Consider the following 14,820-nt stretch of genomic DNA (forward strand, 5'->3'; position numbering starts at 1 on the left):
GGGTCACGGGATTATGATAACGATGAACACGTCCGCATGCGCATACACGCTATGAGAGGACGTATACGGGAAAAATATGTGTGTTGTATAAACAAAATGAAGCGAAAGAACTGGTGGTCTGCCTGTACAAATTGCGGAAAAAATCTAAAGTGGCAATCATGTTTGATTTGGGAGACCAATTTACAATTATTATAAGTAGGGGCCTATTGTGAGATTTTTGTAAGATAGGCCTACTTCGAAAGATATGCCCATGCAGGTACGATAAATTCGTCAAGAAAACAAATATTTCTCGGATTTCAATTCCTGTGATTTCCGCAGTGCATCAAATTCTCGCATCTCACCATAACAGTACTGTACTTGCGCAGCTTATGCGCAACTCAGGCCACGCGTCAGCCTGCAAAAGGCACGCGGACGTTTATTTCCGCGCGCTCGCGCATCTGTAACCTTGGTACCTTAGTAACCAAAATACTGTGGTTATAAGCAAAGAGGATTGTCATTTCAGCTTTTGTTTGTAACACTGCTGCATGAAGTTATTTGTCAGAGATTTTTATATCATTATTCTATAGCTTATAATATAGTTATAGCGAATCATGAAGCCCTTCGGGATGACTAACGAGCTTGCCTTCGCGTTACTAGTAACGTTTGGTTGGCTTTATTATGTTTGGTTCGTCTTGCACCCCCAGGTGCAGGGTAAGTGTTAAGTTAACGACTTTGTTAAATAATTATTATACTATTATTTTTTTGTCTGATATCTAAACGTAGGCTTATAATTAAATCGCATTACGACATGAAGTCATCTCTTTCCATTTAGCTTGGACCCCCGAAATCAGTCATTTCTATTTTAGGGACCGATCGTTATTTATGGCGGGGAGGTAATGGGCGTTTTGGAAAAAATATCGACAAAAAATTTCGCGTTCCCCCATTCAAAACTCAACAATCCCCCTCCTGGTTGCACTAAAGATTTCAGGTCCCCCCAGACCCCAAAAAAATTTCGTGTTCCCCCTAAATTTTACCATCCCCCTGCCATAAATATCGATCGCTTCCTTCTTTCGTAATGTTTGTAATAGCTTATTCTAAAGTAAAGACTTTATACTTGCAGAGGCACTATTTGCAGAGGCAGAGGCCATCCGACGCACAAGAATCAACCGCAACCATGGCAACGGTACAAGTCGTACTGAAATAGCAAATAAGAGTGCGGGTTTTCTTAATCAATCCATGCCGGACACCAAATTGCCAGGTATGATCTTTAAAGTTTGAATTATTTAAAGGCAAGAATGCGTTTGGAAAAGTGTTTAATTTCTAAACAGTTTCTAAATAGTCAACATCATATTTAGACTGATCATGGCTGTATCACAGCAAAGTGAATTCCAGGGGGGCATAATCAACAAATTCAACAAATTTTGCGCAAAATTACCGGAAAAAAGTGGACATTTTCGTAGTTTTGGGTTTTTTCGGGGGGTGACAAGAGTTCTGACTAGGGGATTCCCCGCGTGGCGCCGTCACTGGGTTCGCTACTACTTCAACAAATTGTTTTAAAAAACCTACATTTCAAACACCTCGTAAATTAACAAGTTTTTTTGAAATATAAATGTAGTTTATTTTTTAAACAAGTTGTTGAAGTATAGTGAACCTGAACAACCGGGTTGCTTAGGGAGTGTTCATAAATACTTTGGTAGGGGGGCTGGAAAATATGTAGGGGGGTCATAAAATTTTAGGAGTTCTGAAGAGGGGGGTTAAAATAGTTTTGGGTGTATGAACAGGGGGGGTTAAAAAGTTTTTGGGCACGTAGAGGGGGGGGGGGTGTAAAAACTTTAGCAACATTAGTCCTGAAGCAAAACATATAAATAGCCTGAAATTTTTTTCACGCGCTACGCGCGCAAATGTTCTCCTAAAACCAGAACAAAAGTTCATTCCAGATAAGGGCATTTGATCAGGTCCTTTATGTATTTTGAAAAGTCATTCAATATAAGTATGAAGTGTTAAAAATTGTCTTGTTGTCTATAACTTAATTTTGAGGTTTGTGTCAGTTCCTTCTGATCTGCTCTTTTAATCACCAAAAGACTGCAATAACTTTGTTCTTCTTTAGTGTTGACAATTTTTACAATAATGTTTCATGCAGTACAGATTATTAATTTATTATCAACTAAATCATGTTGCTTTACAATTATAGGCGGAGGAATCTTGGAGAACCGGGGTACACGTTTCCACCCCCTAATTTTTCCATGGGGACATCCCCCTAAAGATCCTAGTAGGAGGAAAAAAAAATAACTGCCCTATGCAACTTTTTTAGCACATCGAAAAGCACCGTGTTTTGGGCCCAAATAGGGTAAAATTGCACAATTTTGCGCTTCGCGATCACACGAACTGGCCCAGCAAATAGCAAAACACCCCATTTCGGCAGTAGCGTAGCCAGGGGGCAAGGGGGGAAAGTGCCCCCATGACAAAGATGAATGAAAAATGAAAGATAAAATCTGGAGGGCAAAGGAAAAGAATAGTGGCAAGGAACCCCTTTTCCACCCAAATTCACCCTGATCATGGGCCAACATAGTGTAAAATACAAAACGTTTGCGCGCTGTATGCGCACATTGTCACAATAAAGGCATTTTCATCCCCATCATGGGCGAAAATAGTGTACAAAATAATGGGGGGGGGGGTCAAAATAGTTTTGAACCTAATATGAGGGGGTCAAAAAGTTTTAGGTCCATTAAGAGGGGGGGTCAAAAAAGTTTTGGGTTCGCGAAGAGGGGGGGTTAAAAAAAATTTCGACATGAAAAAAAAAAAAATTTCCAGCCCCCCCACCAAAGTATTTATGAACACTCCCTTAAAATATATTTTACTGTGATAAGGCAAGCGCCTATTTTCCTATATCCATATCTTACCTCGTTTAAGCCTAGGTATACGAGGTATAATTGTTAGTCGAAGCAGCCAAAAAAGTCGATTTTCATTATCTGAATCAATAATTATATTATTGAAAAATAACACTTAGGTGTTTTGCAAAAGTTCATTCTACAAATCATATACTTCGAAAACTTGCTTAATTTATTGTTGTTCATGAGTTTATGTACGTTTTTCAAAAGTGTTGTTGTTTCAGCCCTCTTTACAACATAGCTCAAGAACCACAGGACCTACAAAAGTGTATCTGTGATATTTGAATTCTTCTACATGCTCGCTATGAATTGAGCAATGCAATTTTTGCTAAAGCTCACTACCATTCGCAAGATGCTGTCCCGGGATGCTGTGAACTACCTTTTTTCTGCTGCTTCGACCAACAATACAGCGTATTACTTTAAACGATATTTGTTTATTCATTTGATACAGTTTAATTTTAAAGGCCCAATCAGCGATCCCAACGAAAGTGTAAAAAAATTAACTTAAAATGGTGAAGGACAAGTCATAAATTGTCTTAAAATTTTAGGTATTTTTTAATGAAGCATTTGGCAAAAAAAAGATATTTTCATTCATTTGATGCAGTTTAATTTTAAAGGCCCAATCAGTGATCCCAACGAAAGTGTAAAAAAATAAATAAAATGGTGTAAAAAGTGCTTTAAAGTGAAGGACAAGTCATAAATTGTCTTAAAATTTTAGGTATTTTTTAAATGAAAAAAACACACCACACAAACAAACAGGGAAAGCAGTAGTGTTTAGTTGAAGCCTCAGTCTCACTCAAATACGAGGGGTATCAAAAGGTTTTAGAAATCGCCCAGAAGTGAAAGAGCTATATCAATGAAATTTTGTCAGTGCAATCACTGGTCCTTATGTACACTACATGTATGGTGCAAAAATGGTCTCATAAGTATGTTTACTTTTTTACAGGCGGCTAGATGCTAATAACCTGCTGCCCCAGTTACTGCGCATAAACTGCAAGATTGAGAAAATTGAGGCAAGCAGCGTTATTAAGATCCTGCATTTGAAGGGTTGCAGTGCTTAGAAAATCGATGATGAAATGAAAGTTATCTTCGGTGGTGATTGTGATATTGTCACTGTTGCTTTTTGGAAAATGAATTTTTATTTCATCACAGATTTTTTGGGTACTGTAACCCTTAAAATGGAACTTAATCATGCTACATGCCTCAATTTTCTCCATTTTGCTGGTTATGCGGTTACATAGGCAGGTACTGACATCTAGCGCCTGTAAAAAAAAGTAAACATTCTTATGAGACCGTTTTTGCATCTTAGTGTACACTAGATTTCGCGGTTCTCGGGTTGGGTGGTTCTCATTATAGGCCTATCTCTATTTACCAAACACCCGTTACCCATATACCCGCCCTGACCTTTTAAACTACTATGATATAGGCCTGCGTCTCTTAGTGATCAATATAATGGGCTATAGGCCTTACCTGGTTCTGGTCCGATGAGATGCACCTGTAAATTAGTCACATGCACACTGTAATGCTTTGCGATACCCGCACTGCGCCCGTCGGTACTCCACGCACACGCCCGTTGATACTCCGCGTACGCACTCTGCGAGCACTGCACTGAGTGGATCAAACCGCTGAATGAATGGACCTCTTGACATTCCATAATTCTGCGCTATTTATGCCATATGCCAATTTATGATCATCATGTATCACAACTTACAGAGATCAATATTGATTTAAAGAAGAACGAAGAACATGGCAATGGAACAGATACCCTCGTGAAGGAAATCTCCTTTTCCAATGGAACAACTCGGAGCGAAGTGGATAAAAATATGACCGCGGAAGTCCATATGATGGAACCCGCACGGACGACACTGGAATCGGCTCTCGGAGATATATCCTACAGAAACGAGTCAGGTGGTTCCAACAAGACCATGAAGAAAGAAAATGATGCGGACATGGACATCGACCCTGGAGACTTATTCAACACCACTTCATCGACTGATGATATTGAAGCCAAGGAGGACATCGGCTCTGGAAACGGATTCAACACCAGCTCATCGACTGATGATATTGGCGGTCTTCACAAGAATAGAGATGGATTTTGTGTGAAGGTAGGGTTTAGATGTTTCAAGGATGCAGATATAATCATGATCTGAAACATGCTCATCTGTCTGGGCAAAGTTATGTAGTTCTGGTATGTTTGTACTTAGAATATGACCTTCGAATGAGTGTAACAATTCATATTCCACAACTTATGGTCAAACTCTAAGCTACAATCACGGAAAAATTGTTGGCACACTTGACCGGTCTTTTGGTATTAAAATAGCTGCTCCCGCTCCACCAACTGAATACATGTATACAAAACCCACCCAAGTCCATGGAAAGTGACTGGCATGACATGCCTGACAAGAACACTAGTCGATGAAATCATTTAATGCTTTTGTTTAAATCAAATAATTATATTCCGTTTTGGGGTGAAATTGCGGGTGAAAAGCTCAGAATGATAGACAGCATTTAAATGTATACTTTTGCAGGATTCTGCTGACTTGTTTCTGGATAGGCAGACATGCCCAGCTGATTTGGGTCTTCAAATGGGAATCAATGACATGAACGTGACTGGCGCGCTGATCAATGATGAAGATGGTACTATCCAAACTATCTCATGGTAAGAAAGTCTATCACTCTAAAACATTGCCTCTGATTGGTCAATTACATTATATCTTCACTTTAATCACCAATCAGAATGAAGCTTTGCAAATTATTCACCCCAATTTTTTGTGTGGTGAAATTATTCTAACTAACAATATTGCTGATTGGTCCAATTGATAATGAAAACTTCTTTTTGGCCAATCGGCAGGTAGTTCTCATAGGGTTAAAAAGGAAAGTAGTCAAACTTGCCGAATTAACTCTTGTATGACTGTAATCGCCATGCTTTTGAAAGATATAACAGAAATTGAATTAGAAAAAGCATATGAATATTGAATAATTTAAAGAACAAATAACATATCACAACTCAATCATAATTTTATAAAAAGAAATCCATATCATTGCAATAAATCTTAATTTAATTTTGATTGTAATTTATTGAAACTCATTTTAAAAAAGATCGTACATTATGGCTTTAAAGAGGAAGCCCCGCCAGAGCAGTTCTTCTGGGGTGAACCAAACCTGCTTGGTTATGAAATTAATGAGTGACAAGTTTATCTCAGAATTTGGCAGGTGCTAATTGATGCAATAACATTAAACAGCAATTAGCACCTGTCAAATTCAAAATAACCCTGTCACTGATTAATTTGATAACCAGTCAGGTTTGGTTCACCCCAGAAAAACTGCTCTGGCGGCGCTTCCTCTTTAACTGCACAAGTTACATTAGGATAATAGTTAAATTAATCGTTGATGTTCGTCTGTTTTACACCCTTATTCCAGGATTGAACGAATACTTCGGCAGCCTTTGATAAGACGGGGGATAAAAATTATAGTGATTCAGATGTCGTTCACCTACTTCTACAGAAATATGATGAGTAATGGGAGACGCACTTGACTCAGGTTGAGTGGGAAACAAAATTGTATATAGACTTGAAAAGACTGACAAAATGGACCAACTATTATCTATACATCACTTTTAATATACCGGTTAAATTTCATGGGTGCAGCAAGAATTTTTGATGGGATGGAGGGTGGGGAAGGGGGGAAACTTACAACTTCAACTGAAACAACTCTGCACTGCCTGTCTATGCTGCAAGACCAATCAACAGCATGCCTAATCAGGAGTTAGTTTTTACACAAAGACCGTAATTCTATGCTGCATGACCAACCAACAGCAATAAGGAGTTTGTTTGAACACAAAGACCATAATTTTACAAAATGGTTTCATTTATCTCAACTCGAAATAAAAAAAAACATACAAGAAATTACAGTGTTTAGTGTATAAATTGGTTTTAATACCAGCATTCATTCTTTCTTGATGTGATACAAGTATTGCAGTATCTCGGAATCCAGAAATAAAGCTATTAAACCCTAGCCCTCCAAGTGGTTTTTGGTGATCGGAAAGGAAAGCATTTTAAAGCATTAAAGAATGGTACTGAAAAAAGAGAGAAAATGAACAAAGAATATGCTTGGTACCCCTGGGTTTCGACCCCAAGATCCCTCTCGTAACAAGCAGTACATCTCCGACCGCTAGCCAACAAAACCCTACTTCTACATGTATAGGCCTATGATGATTGCGTTACCCCATCATGTGGGATACATATGCTTGCACAATGGCTTTGCTTTGTTTGAATTTTGTAACTAGAGATTCAGCATGGTTAGGGTTAAACTGATTATCAGAAAACTTCAGCATTAGGCAATTTTTGGCCATACAATCACCCCCAATAATGTTGACACCGACACCTGTATATGGGTTTCTGACTAAATAATATTAACATCTTATTTGGCCATATAACCCTAAAAAGTGCCTATTTTTGGGCGCTTCGGGCGAATTTACTCCACTTTTGTACCATTCTTCACCAGTTTAGCTTATAAATATGCTAATTTTTTCGCGCGCTTCACGCACATTTGTACCATAGACTGATATTGTCACCAAAAGATGCTGAATTCACTTCAAAACCCCACCCCCATCTTAAAAGGAAATCTACGCCATTGGCCATAAGACAGTGTGGCAAGTCATTCCCCTACCCTGCTCATTCTACAGAAATGTTGTGACAAAATTAACGATTTGCATCTTCATTTTGGTCTATTTTAGACCCAAAATTAAGCCCATTTTGGTATATTTAGTATTAAAATGCCAATTGCCTCGCGCTTCGCGCATTTATTTTAGCAAACCCAAGTGTTAGTAGATCTGCAAGACGCCCCATTGGAAATTCCTATTTTTTTTCATCTCAAACTTGAACACAATCACGAAGTCTAAAAAATGACAGTTATCTTATAATAATCCATCCTTTCTATTATGTAAATTATAAATATGAGCGCTACTATAGGGCATACAGGTCTAGTAAGTTAAGCATAAAGCTCATGAGCTGGGTCAAAATACCGGGACTTAATTAACCAATATTGTAAAGGCCTATGCATCTTCCTTTAGCATGATTTTAGGACACAATTGTCATCGTTGCGTTCATTTTAGCATTGAAATTGCAATTTTTTCGCGCATTAGTCCCAGCAATGTTCTTTTAGTAGCAGTCAGCGGGACAATTTGGAAATGTTTCCCCCTGGCTCGGTGTCTCTGCTAAATCTCCCTTTGAATTTTAGCATTGAAATAGCAAATTTTCACGCGCTACGCGCGCAATTCATTAGTTTCCCGGTAAAGGAATTCCGGGGAGTGGAAAAAATTGTGTTGCAGTTGTGGGGGAGGGATGTCTTCTATCCGAGGAGCCAGGGTGGTATGTTGCGCAGGTGCCAGCAAAAGGTAAATCAGGCAATACCAGGAAAATTTATTTCTCGACCCCCCCCCCCCCTGAGAAAATGGTCTAGCGACGACCCTGGGGGGACCTAAACAAAATGATTCCGGGGAGTGGAAAAATTGTGTTGCAGTTGTGGGGAGGGATGTCTTCTATCCGAGGAGCCAGGGTGGTATGTTGCGCAGGTGCCAGCAAAAGGTAAATCAGGCCATACCAGGAAAATTTATTTCTCGACACCCCCCCCCCCCCCCTGAGAAAATGGTCTAGCGACGGCCCTGGGGGGACCTAAACAAAATGACCACAAATTTTCCTGTAAAAATTGAGTTTATATGCTTGTCTACGGGGTTGACCCATAATTTTCATGTCAAACAAATGGGGGGGAGGCCCTGAAATGTTCGCGATGATTTTTTTTGCATCAGGCCCCCTAACGAGTGTTTGTAAACGGTCCCTGGTAATGACGTGTGATAAATCAAATGCTTCCAGACATTATGTGCAACCAATTTTGGTATCACTTTCAAAGATCTTGTAATTCCAAATGTTTTATTTTGTCAAATTTCGTCGTGTTTGTTCATAGTGATGATGTATCTACATCTGTATCTAAAGAAATACTGGACAGGATCAATTGGTATCAACGCCCCTACTCCCCCGCCTACACCTTATTTCAGAAAATACTACATGTAGAAACTATTTTTTTAGATTAAAGAGATATTATCCTGTTTTGCCAAATGAAACATAGACCAATCTTTTAAGATTAAAACCCTTTAGTCGGTTCTAACTGGTAATTAAATTCAAAGTTTAAAACATGCAATTGTTGCACAAGTCTATAGCATTCAAAATTTGGAGTAGGTCTAGAATAGAACTATAGGCCCCTACAGGCAGAACTCTAGGCAACCGATTTCTATTGTTGTACAAGGCTCACTCAATAATTTAATGAGGCAACACAAACGACCGACTTTGGTGTTGAAATGAGCAAAATTTTGAGTTGCACCTTAATGTAAAATTAATTTTTGTCGGCCAAATAAAAAGCAATAATTTTAATTTTTCAGTAAATGTCATGAAAAACTATAGGCCTAATGCTTGATACTATATTTTTTTTTCAAATCCTAGTGTTAAACTTAGGCGTGAAATTCAGCCATTTAGTGTAAGATTTTCGATTTTGATATAATTCTTCAACTTGGCCTGCGAGCTTTTTTGGGGGGATCAACCTTTTGATTTATAAGTTTGCATTATCAATTGGACCAATCAGCAATATTGTTAGAATAATTTCACCTCGCAAAAATTTTTTTGTCTATATCTAAAACATAGGCTTAGGCCTATAATTAAATCGCATTACGACATGAAGCCATCTCTTTCCATTTAGCTTGGACAACCGATTTCTATTTTAGGGAGTGATCGTTATTTATGGCAGGGGGGGTAATGGGATTTCAACATGTATCTATCGACTTTTAGCGCGACTGCAAAACGAAAGAACTGGTGACTAAAGTTCTGCCTGTATAAATTGCAGAAAAGGTGGCAATCATGACCAATTTACATTATTATTATAAGTATTGTGAGATTTTTGTAAGATACTTCGAAAGATATGACCAGTACGATAAATTCGTCGTAAGAAAAAAAAATATTTCAAGGATTTCAATTCCTGTGATTTCCGCAGTGCGTCAAATTCTCGCATCTCACCATGGCTGTACTTGCGCAGCTTGTGCGCAACTCAGGCCACGCGTCAGCCTGCAAAAGGCGCGCGGGCGTTTATTTCCGCGCGCTCGCGCATCTGTAACCTTGGCACCTTAGTAACTAAAATACTGTGGTTACAAACTAAAGAGGATTGTCATTTCAGCTTTTGTTTGTAACACTGCTGCATGAAGTTATTTGTCAGAGATTTTTATATCATTATTCTATAGCTTATAATATAGTTATAGCGAATCATGAAGCCCTTCGGGATGACTAACGAGCTCGCCTTCGCGTTACTAGTAACGTTTGGTTGGCTTTATTATGTTTGGTTCGTCTTGCACCCCCAGGTGCAGGGTAAGTGTTAAGTTAACGACTTTCTTAAATAATTATTATACTATTATTTTTTTGTCTGATGTCTAAACGTAGGCTTATAATTAAATCGCATTACGACCTGAAGTCATCTCTTTCCATTTAGCTTGGACCCCCGAAATCAGTCATTTCTATTTGAGGGACCGATCGTTATTTATGGCGGGGGAGGTAATGGGCGTTTTGGAAAAATATCGACAAAAATTTCGCGTTCCCCATTCAAAACTCAACAATCCCCCTCCTGGTTCCACTAAAGATTTCAGGTCCCCCCAGACCCCAAAAAAATTTCGTGTTCCCCCTAAATTTTACCATCCCCCTGCCATAAATATCGATCGCTTCCTTCTTTCGTAATGTTTGTAATAGCTTATTCTAAAGTAAAGACTTTATACTTGCAGAGGCACTATTTGCAGAGGCAGAGGCCATCCGACGCACAAGAATCAACCGCAACCATGGCAACGGTACAAATCGTACTGAAATAGCAAATAAGAGTGCGGGTTTTCTTAATCAATCCATGCCGGACACCAAATTGCCAGGTATGATCTTTAAAGTTTGAATTATTTAAAGGCAAGAATGCGTTTGGAAAAGTGTTTAATTTCTAAACAGTTTCTAAATAGTCAACATCATATTTAGACTGGACATTTTCGTAGTTTTGGGTTTTTTCGGGGGGTGACAAGAGTTCTGACTAGGGATTCCCCCTGCAACCCCCCCCTTCGCGTGGCGCCGTCACTGGGTTCGCTTACTTCAACAAATTGTTTTAAAAACCTACATTTCAAACACCTCGTAAATTAACAAGTTTTTTTGAAATATAAATGTAGTTTATTTTTTAAACAAGTTGTTGAAGTATAGTGAACCTGAACAACCGGGTTGCTTAAAATAAATTTTACTGTGATAAGGCAAGCGCCTATTTTCCTATATCCATATCTTACCTCGTTTAAGGGTATACGAGGTATATTGTTAGTCGAAGCAGCCAAAAAAGTCGATTTTCATTATCTGAATCAATAATTTTATTATTGAAAAATAACACTTAGGTGTTTTGCAAAAGTTCATTCTACAAATCATATACCGTAGAAACCCGTCTATAAGGAATAGAAGCGACTGTGATGATAGCATATTTCACGCTAGCGCCTCCACAATATTATATCATTATGGAATTTGAGCAAATCATTTACCGACACAAGCAGGTATACAATGTATTATTTTATCTTTATTTCGCATCTCACGAGCATAGCTCACTTGGCAAGGCATAAGACTTTGGTTCTTTAGATCGGAAGATGGTGAGTTCGAGCCTCATCACGGTCACACGAACTTTTATAAACAAAATATTGTTCAAACTTTTCATTTATATTTTCTTGCATTTTCTAAAGACTCCTTTCGTGATCATTTTTTTTTTTTCATATTTAGTTTAATTTATTCTATTGTTTTTCTTTTATTGTTTCTTTTCTTTGTCTTTTTTTTCTTGTTTAATTTTATTTTTTCTTTATTTTTCTTTGATTCATATAATATTGGCAGGATAAGGAGAGGAGGAACTAAAGACCCATTCAGTGATTTGCTCATCCGGACGATCGTAAAAATCATCAAAATTCACCTTTGTCATTGTCATAGATGTGGTAACATAGCCTGCTAGTGGTTCAGCAGAAAACCGTGTGACACATAATATACATTTGGCTACATTTTATTATACGATAAATACGAATTTATTAAACATGGTAACAAATATTCTCTAGCAGATCGGTTATACGATGGAACTGGTAGGCATAGGCCTATTATAAATTCGGGATATTAAATATCTTCCTGACGAGACAGATCTGCGCATGTGGTCAAAGACGATTCCTTACTAGCCACAGACCGTCCGCTGGAATTAGTTGAATCGCTATGGCTGTTGGTCGGACCTCTCATCTCTCCACATCGATTGTGACCTATCCCCGACATTGCCCTTATGAACTCACATCCTCCTGTTTTATTCCAATACGCTGGCGAAGTTACGTAATAATCGGATTAACTACCATAGCAATAGGTGAAAACAATTTTTGAATATACCGCGTTATACACTGATACGTTCAGGCGGTACCTCTTCATTGAACCATATCATGCTGCACCTGTAAGATCTTTGAAAAGACCAGTATTGTATTCAATCTATGATTGCAGACATACACAGTACAGGTGATGAGTGTAACCTGCTTGTAGCGCAGCGCGATATGTTCAAAATTGTTTTCACCTATTGCTATGGTAATTAATCCGATTAATTACGCAACTTCACCAGCGTATAATGGCCGAATAAATTCTGACCATCACTTGGCTTGTTGGATTCGTCTATACTACAATTCGCTGTCGAAGTGACGTAATAATCGCAATAACTACCATCAAGCAGATTGCACTAATCACCCGCGTATGTCACCAAACATAGATTGAATACCACTCTTTTCATAAATACTAATCTTACATGGCGAGTGATTAGCATTTCTTTGACAACTATGGTTTAATGCATAGGTGCCACGTGAACGATGAAGTGCAGGGCTATATATTCGAAATTGTATTCATCAATTGCTATGGTAGTTAATCCGATTAATTACGTCACATCGACAGCGAATAGCCTATAGTATGGGTTCAAGTGGAACAAAAATAGTGTATGTCCATTGCTAGCTATGGTAATTAATCATGTTAGTGTTTACATCACTACTTCGGTGAAGACAAGAGAAGTGTGCCTTCTCTACCAACGCCTGTGATATAACAGGTGCAAGCGAAACAAAATTGAATGACCAGAATAGTTTCCTTTGTCAGATGAATTGATTGAAGTTTTGAAGACACTCTATTCTTGATGGGACAATAGATTCAAATATGGAATAATTATTATTCCTCATAAATAAAAAAAAAAAAAAACTGCAATTGTTACAACAGAACAATATTTATTTTGATTTCATTTCAAGTAGAAACAAAATCGTGCTTAAGCCAAAAACGCACCACCCTACCTCAAGAATTGGGATGGCACAAAGGTGCAACATAGTTTTTATTGCAAAGACGAGGACAGACAAGTAGTTACAACACATCTGTCTAACCGTGGGTTTCGCTATTATTTAGAATAAATGCTTTTACTAGTTTCTATAAAACCACAAAATTACTAAAAAAACTATAAAAAAACTATAAAAAAAAAACGCACCTAAAATTAAAAGTAGAAAGGTAGATTTGAAGAAAGATAAAAAGAACATGTCAAAAGTTAAAAATTAAACGAGAATGAAAAAACGGAACCGGTGCCCGGACCATGCTCTCTTCAGCATGTCTTCAGTTCCAAAGTCTGACGCTCTATCAATTGAGCTATACGATCCTGATATACGAAACAGTCGTTATTATGTCAATACAATTGATTGGTGTTACAACATACTTAGATGGAATGCATAGCCACCCAGTGCCAGTATATATTTGCTCAAACTCCAAATACAACAAGCAACCAATTTTATTGAGGGCGTTTCTTGGGTATATCCTTGTAGACGGGGTTTTACGGTACTTCATGTTGTTCATGAGTTTATGTACGTTTTTCAAAAGTGTTGTTGTTTCAGCCCTCTTTACAACATAGCTCAAGAACCACAGGACCTACAAAAGTGTATCTGTGATATTTGAATTCTTCTACATGCTCGCTATGAATTGAGCAATGCAATTTTTGCTAAAGCTCACTACCATTCGCAAGATGCTGTCCCGGGATGCTGTGAACTACCTTTTTTCTGCTGCTTCGACCAACAATACAGCGTATTACTTTAAACGATATTTGTTTATTCATTTGATACAGTTTAATTTTAAAGGCCCAATCAGCGATCCCAACGAAAGTGTAAAAAAATTAACTTAAAATGGTGAAGGACAAGTCATAAATTGTCTTAAAATTTTAGGTATTTTTTAAATAAAGCATTTGGCAAAAAAAGATATTTTCATTCATTTGATACAGTCTAATTTTAAAGGCCCAGTCAGTGATCCCAACGAAAGTGTAAAAAATAAATAAAATGGTGTAAAAAGTGTTTTAAAGTGAAGGACAAGTCATAAATTGTCTTACAATTTTAGGTATTTTTTAAATGAAAAAAACACCACACAAACAAACAGGGAAAGCAGTAGTGTTAAGTTGAAGCCTCAGTCTCACTCAAATATATGTAGCTAATTTCTTTTATAGGTCGCAGTAAAATGTCCTGTGTTAGCAGTATCACATACATGATAGCCTACTATAATAAAGCACATCAAACCGCTGAATGAATGGACCTCTTGACATTCCATAATTTTGCGCTATTTATGCCATATGCCAATTTATGATCATCATGTATCACAACTTACAGAGATCAATATTTATTTAAAGAAGAACGAAGAACATGGCAATGGAACAGATACCCTCGTGAAGGAAATCTCCTTTTCAAATGGAACAACTCGGAGCGAAGTGGATAAAAATATGACCGCGGAAGTCCATATGATGGAACCCGCACGGTCGACACTGGAATCGGCTCTTGGAGATATATCCTACAGAAACGAGTCAGGTGGTTCCAACAAGACCATGAAGAAAGAAG

General features: G+C 37.9%; 1 protein-coding gene across 1 annotated transcript; it reads left to right on the forward strand.

Annotated features, from left to right (window-relative positions):
• Window positions 1-1,089: 1,089 nt before the first annotated feature.
• LOC140143832 (uncharacterized) lies at window positions 1,090-6,706 on the forward strand. The gene is made up of 4 exons (XM_072165642.1): window positions 1,090-1,237; window positions 4,581-4,972; window positions 5,396-5,526; window positions 6,288-6,706. The coding sequence occupies exons 1-4, from the start codon at window positions 1,216-1,218 to the stop codon at window positions 6,400-6,402; spliced, it is 660 nt and encodes a 219-aa protein (XP_072021743.1). The 5' UTR covers window positions 1,090-1,215; the 3' UTR covers window positions 6,403-6,706.
• The last annotated feature ends 8,114 nt before the right edge of the window (window positions 6,707-14,820 follow it).

The sequence above is a fragment of the Amphiura filiformis genome, unplaced genomic scaffold (assembly GCF_039555335.1).
Source record: "Amphiura filiformis unplaced genomic scaffold, Afil_fr2py scaffold_29, whole genome shotgun sequence".
In the NCBI taxonomy this organism is placed as follows: Eukaryota; Metazoa; Echinodermata; class Ophiuroidea; order Amphilepidida; family Amphiuridae; genus Amphiura; species Amphiura filiformis.

Excerpts from the sequence above, each read along its gene's own strand:
- LOC140143832 (XM_072165642.1), top strand. The coding sequence starts at position 1,216 with ATGCCGGACACCAAATTGCCAG. Across the intron at positions 1,238-4,580 it reads GCCGGACACCAAATTGCCAG|AGATCAATATTGATTTAAAG; the intron begins GTATGATCTTTA and ends CACAACTTACAG. Across the intron at positions 4,973-5,395 it reads GAGATGGATTTTGTGTGAAG|GATTCTGCTGACTTGTTTCT; the intron begins GTAGGGTTTAGA and ends ATACTTTTGCAG.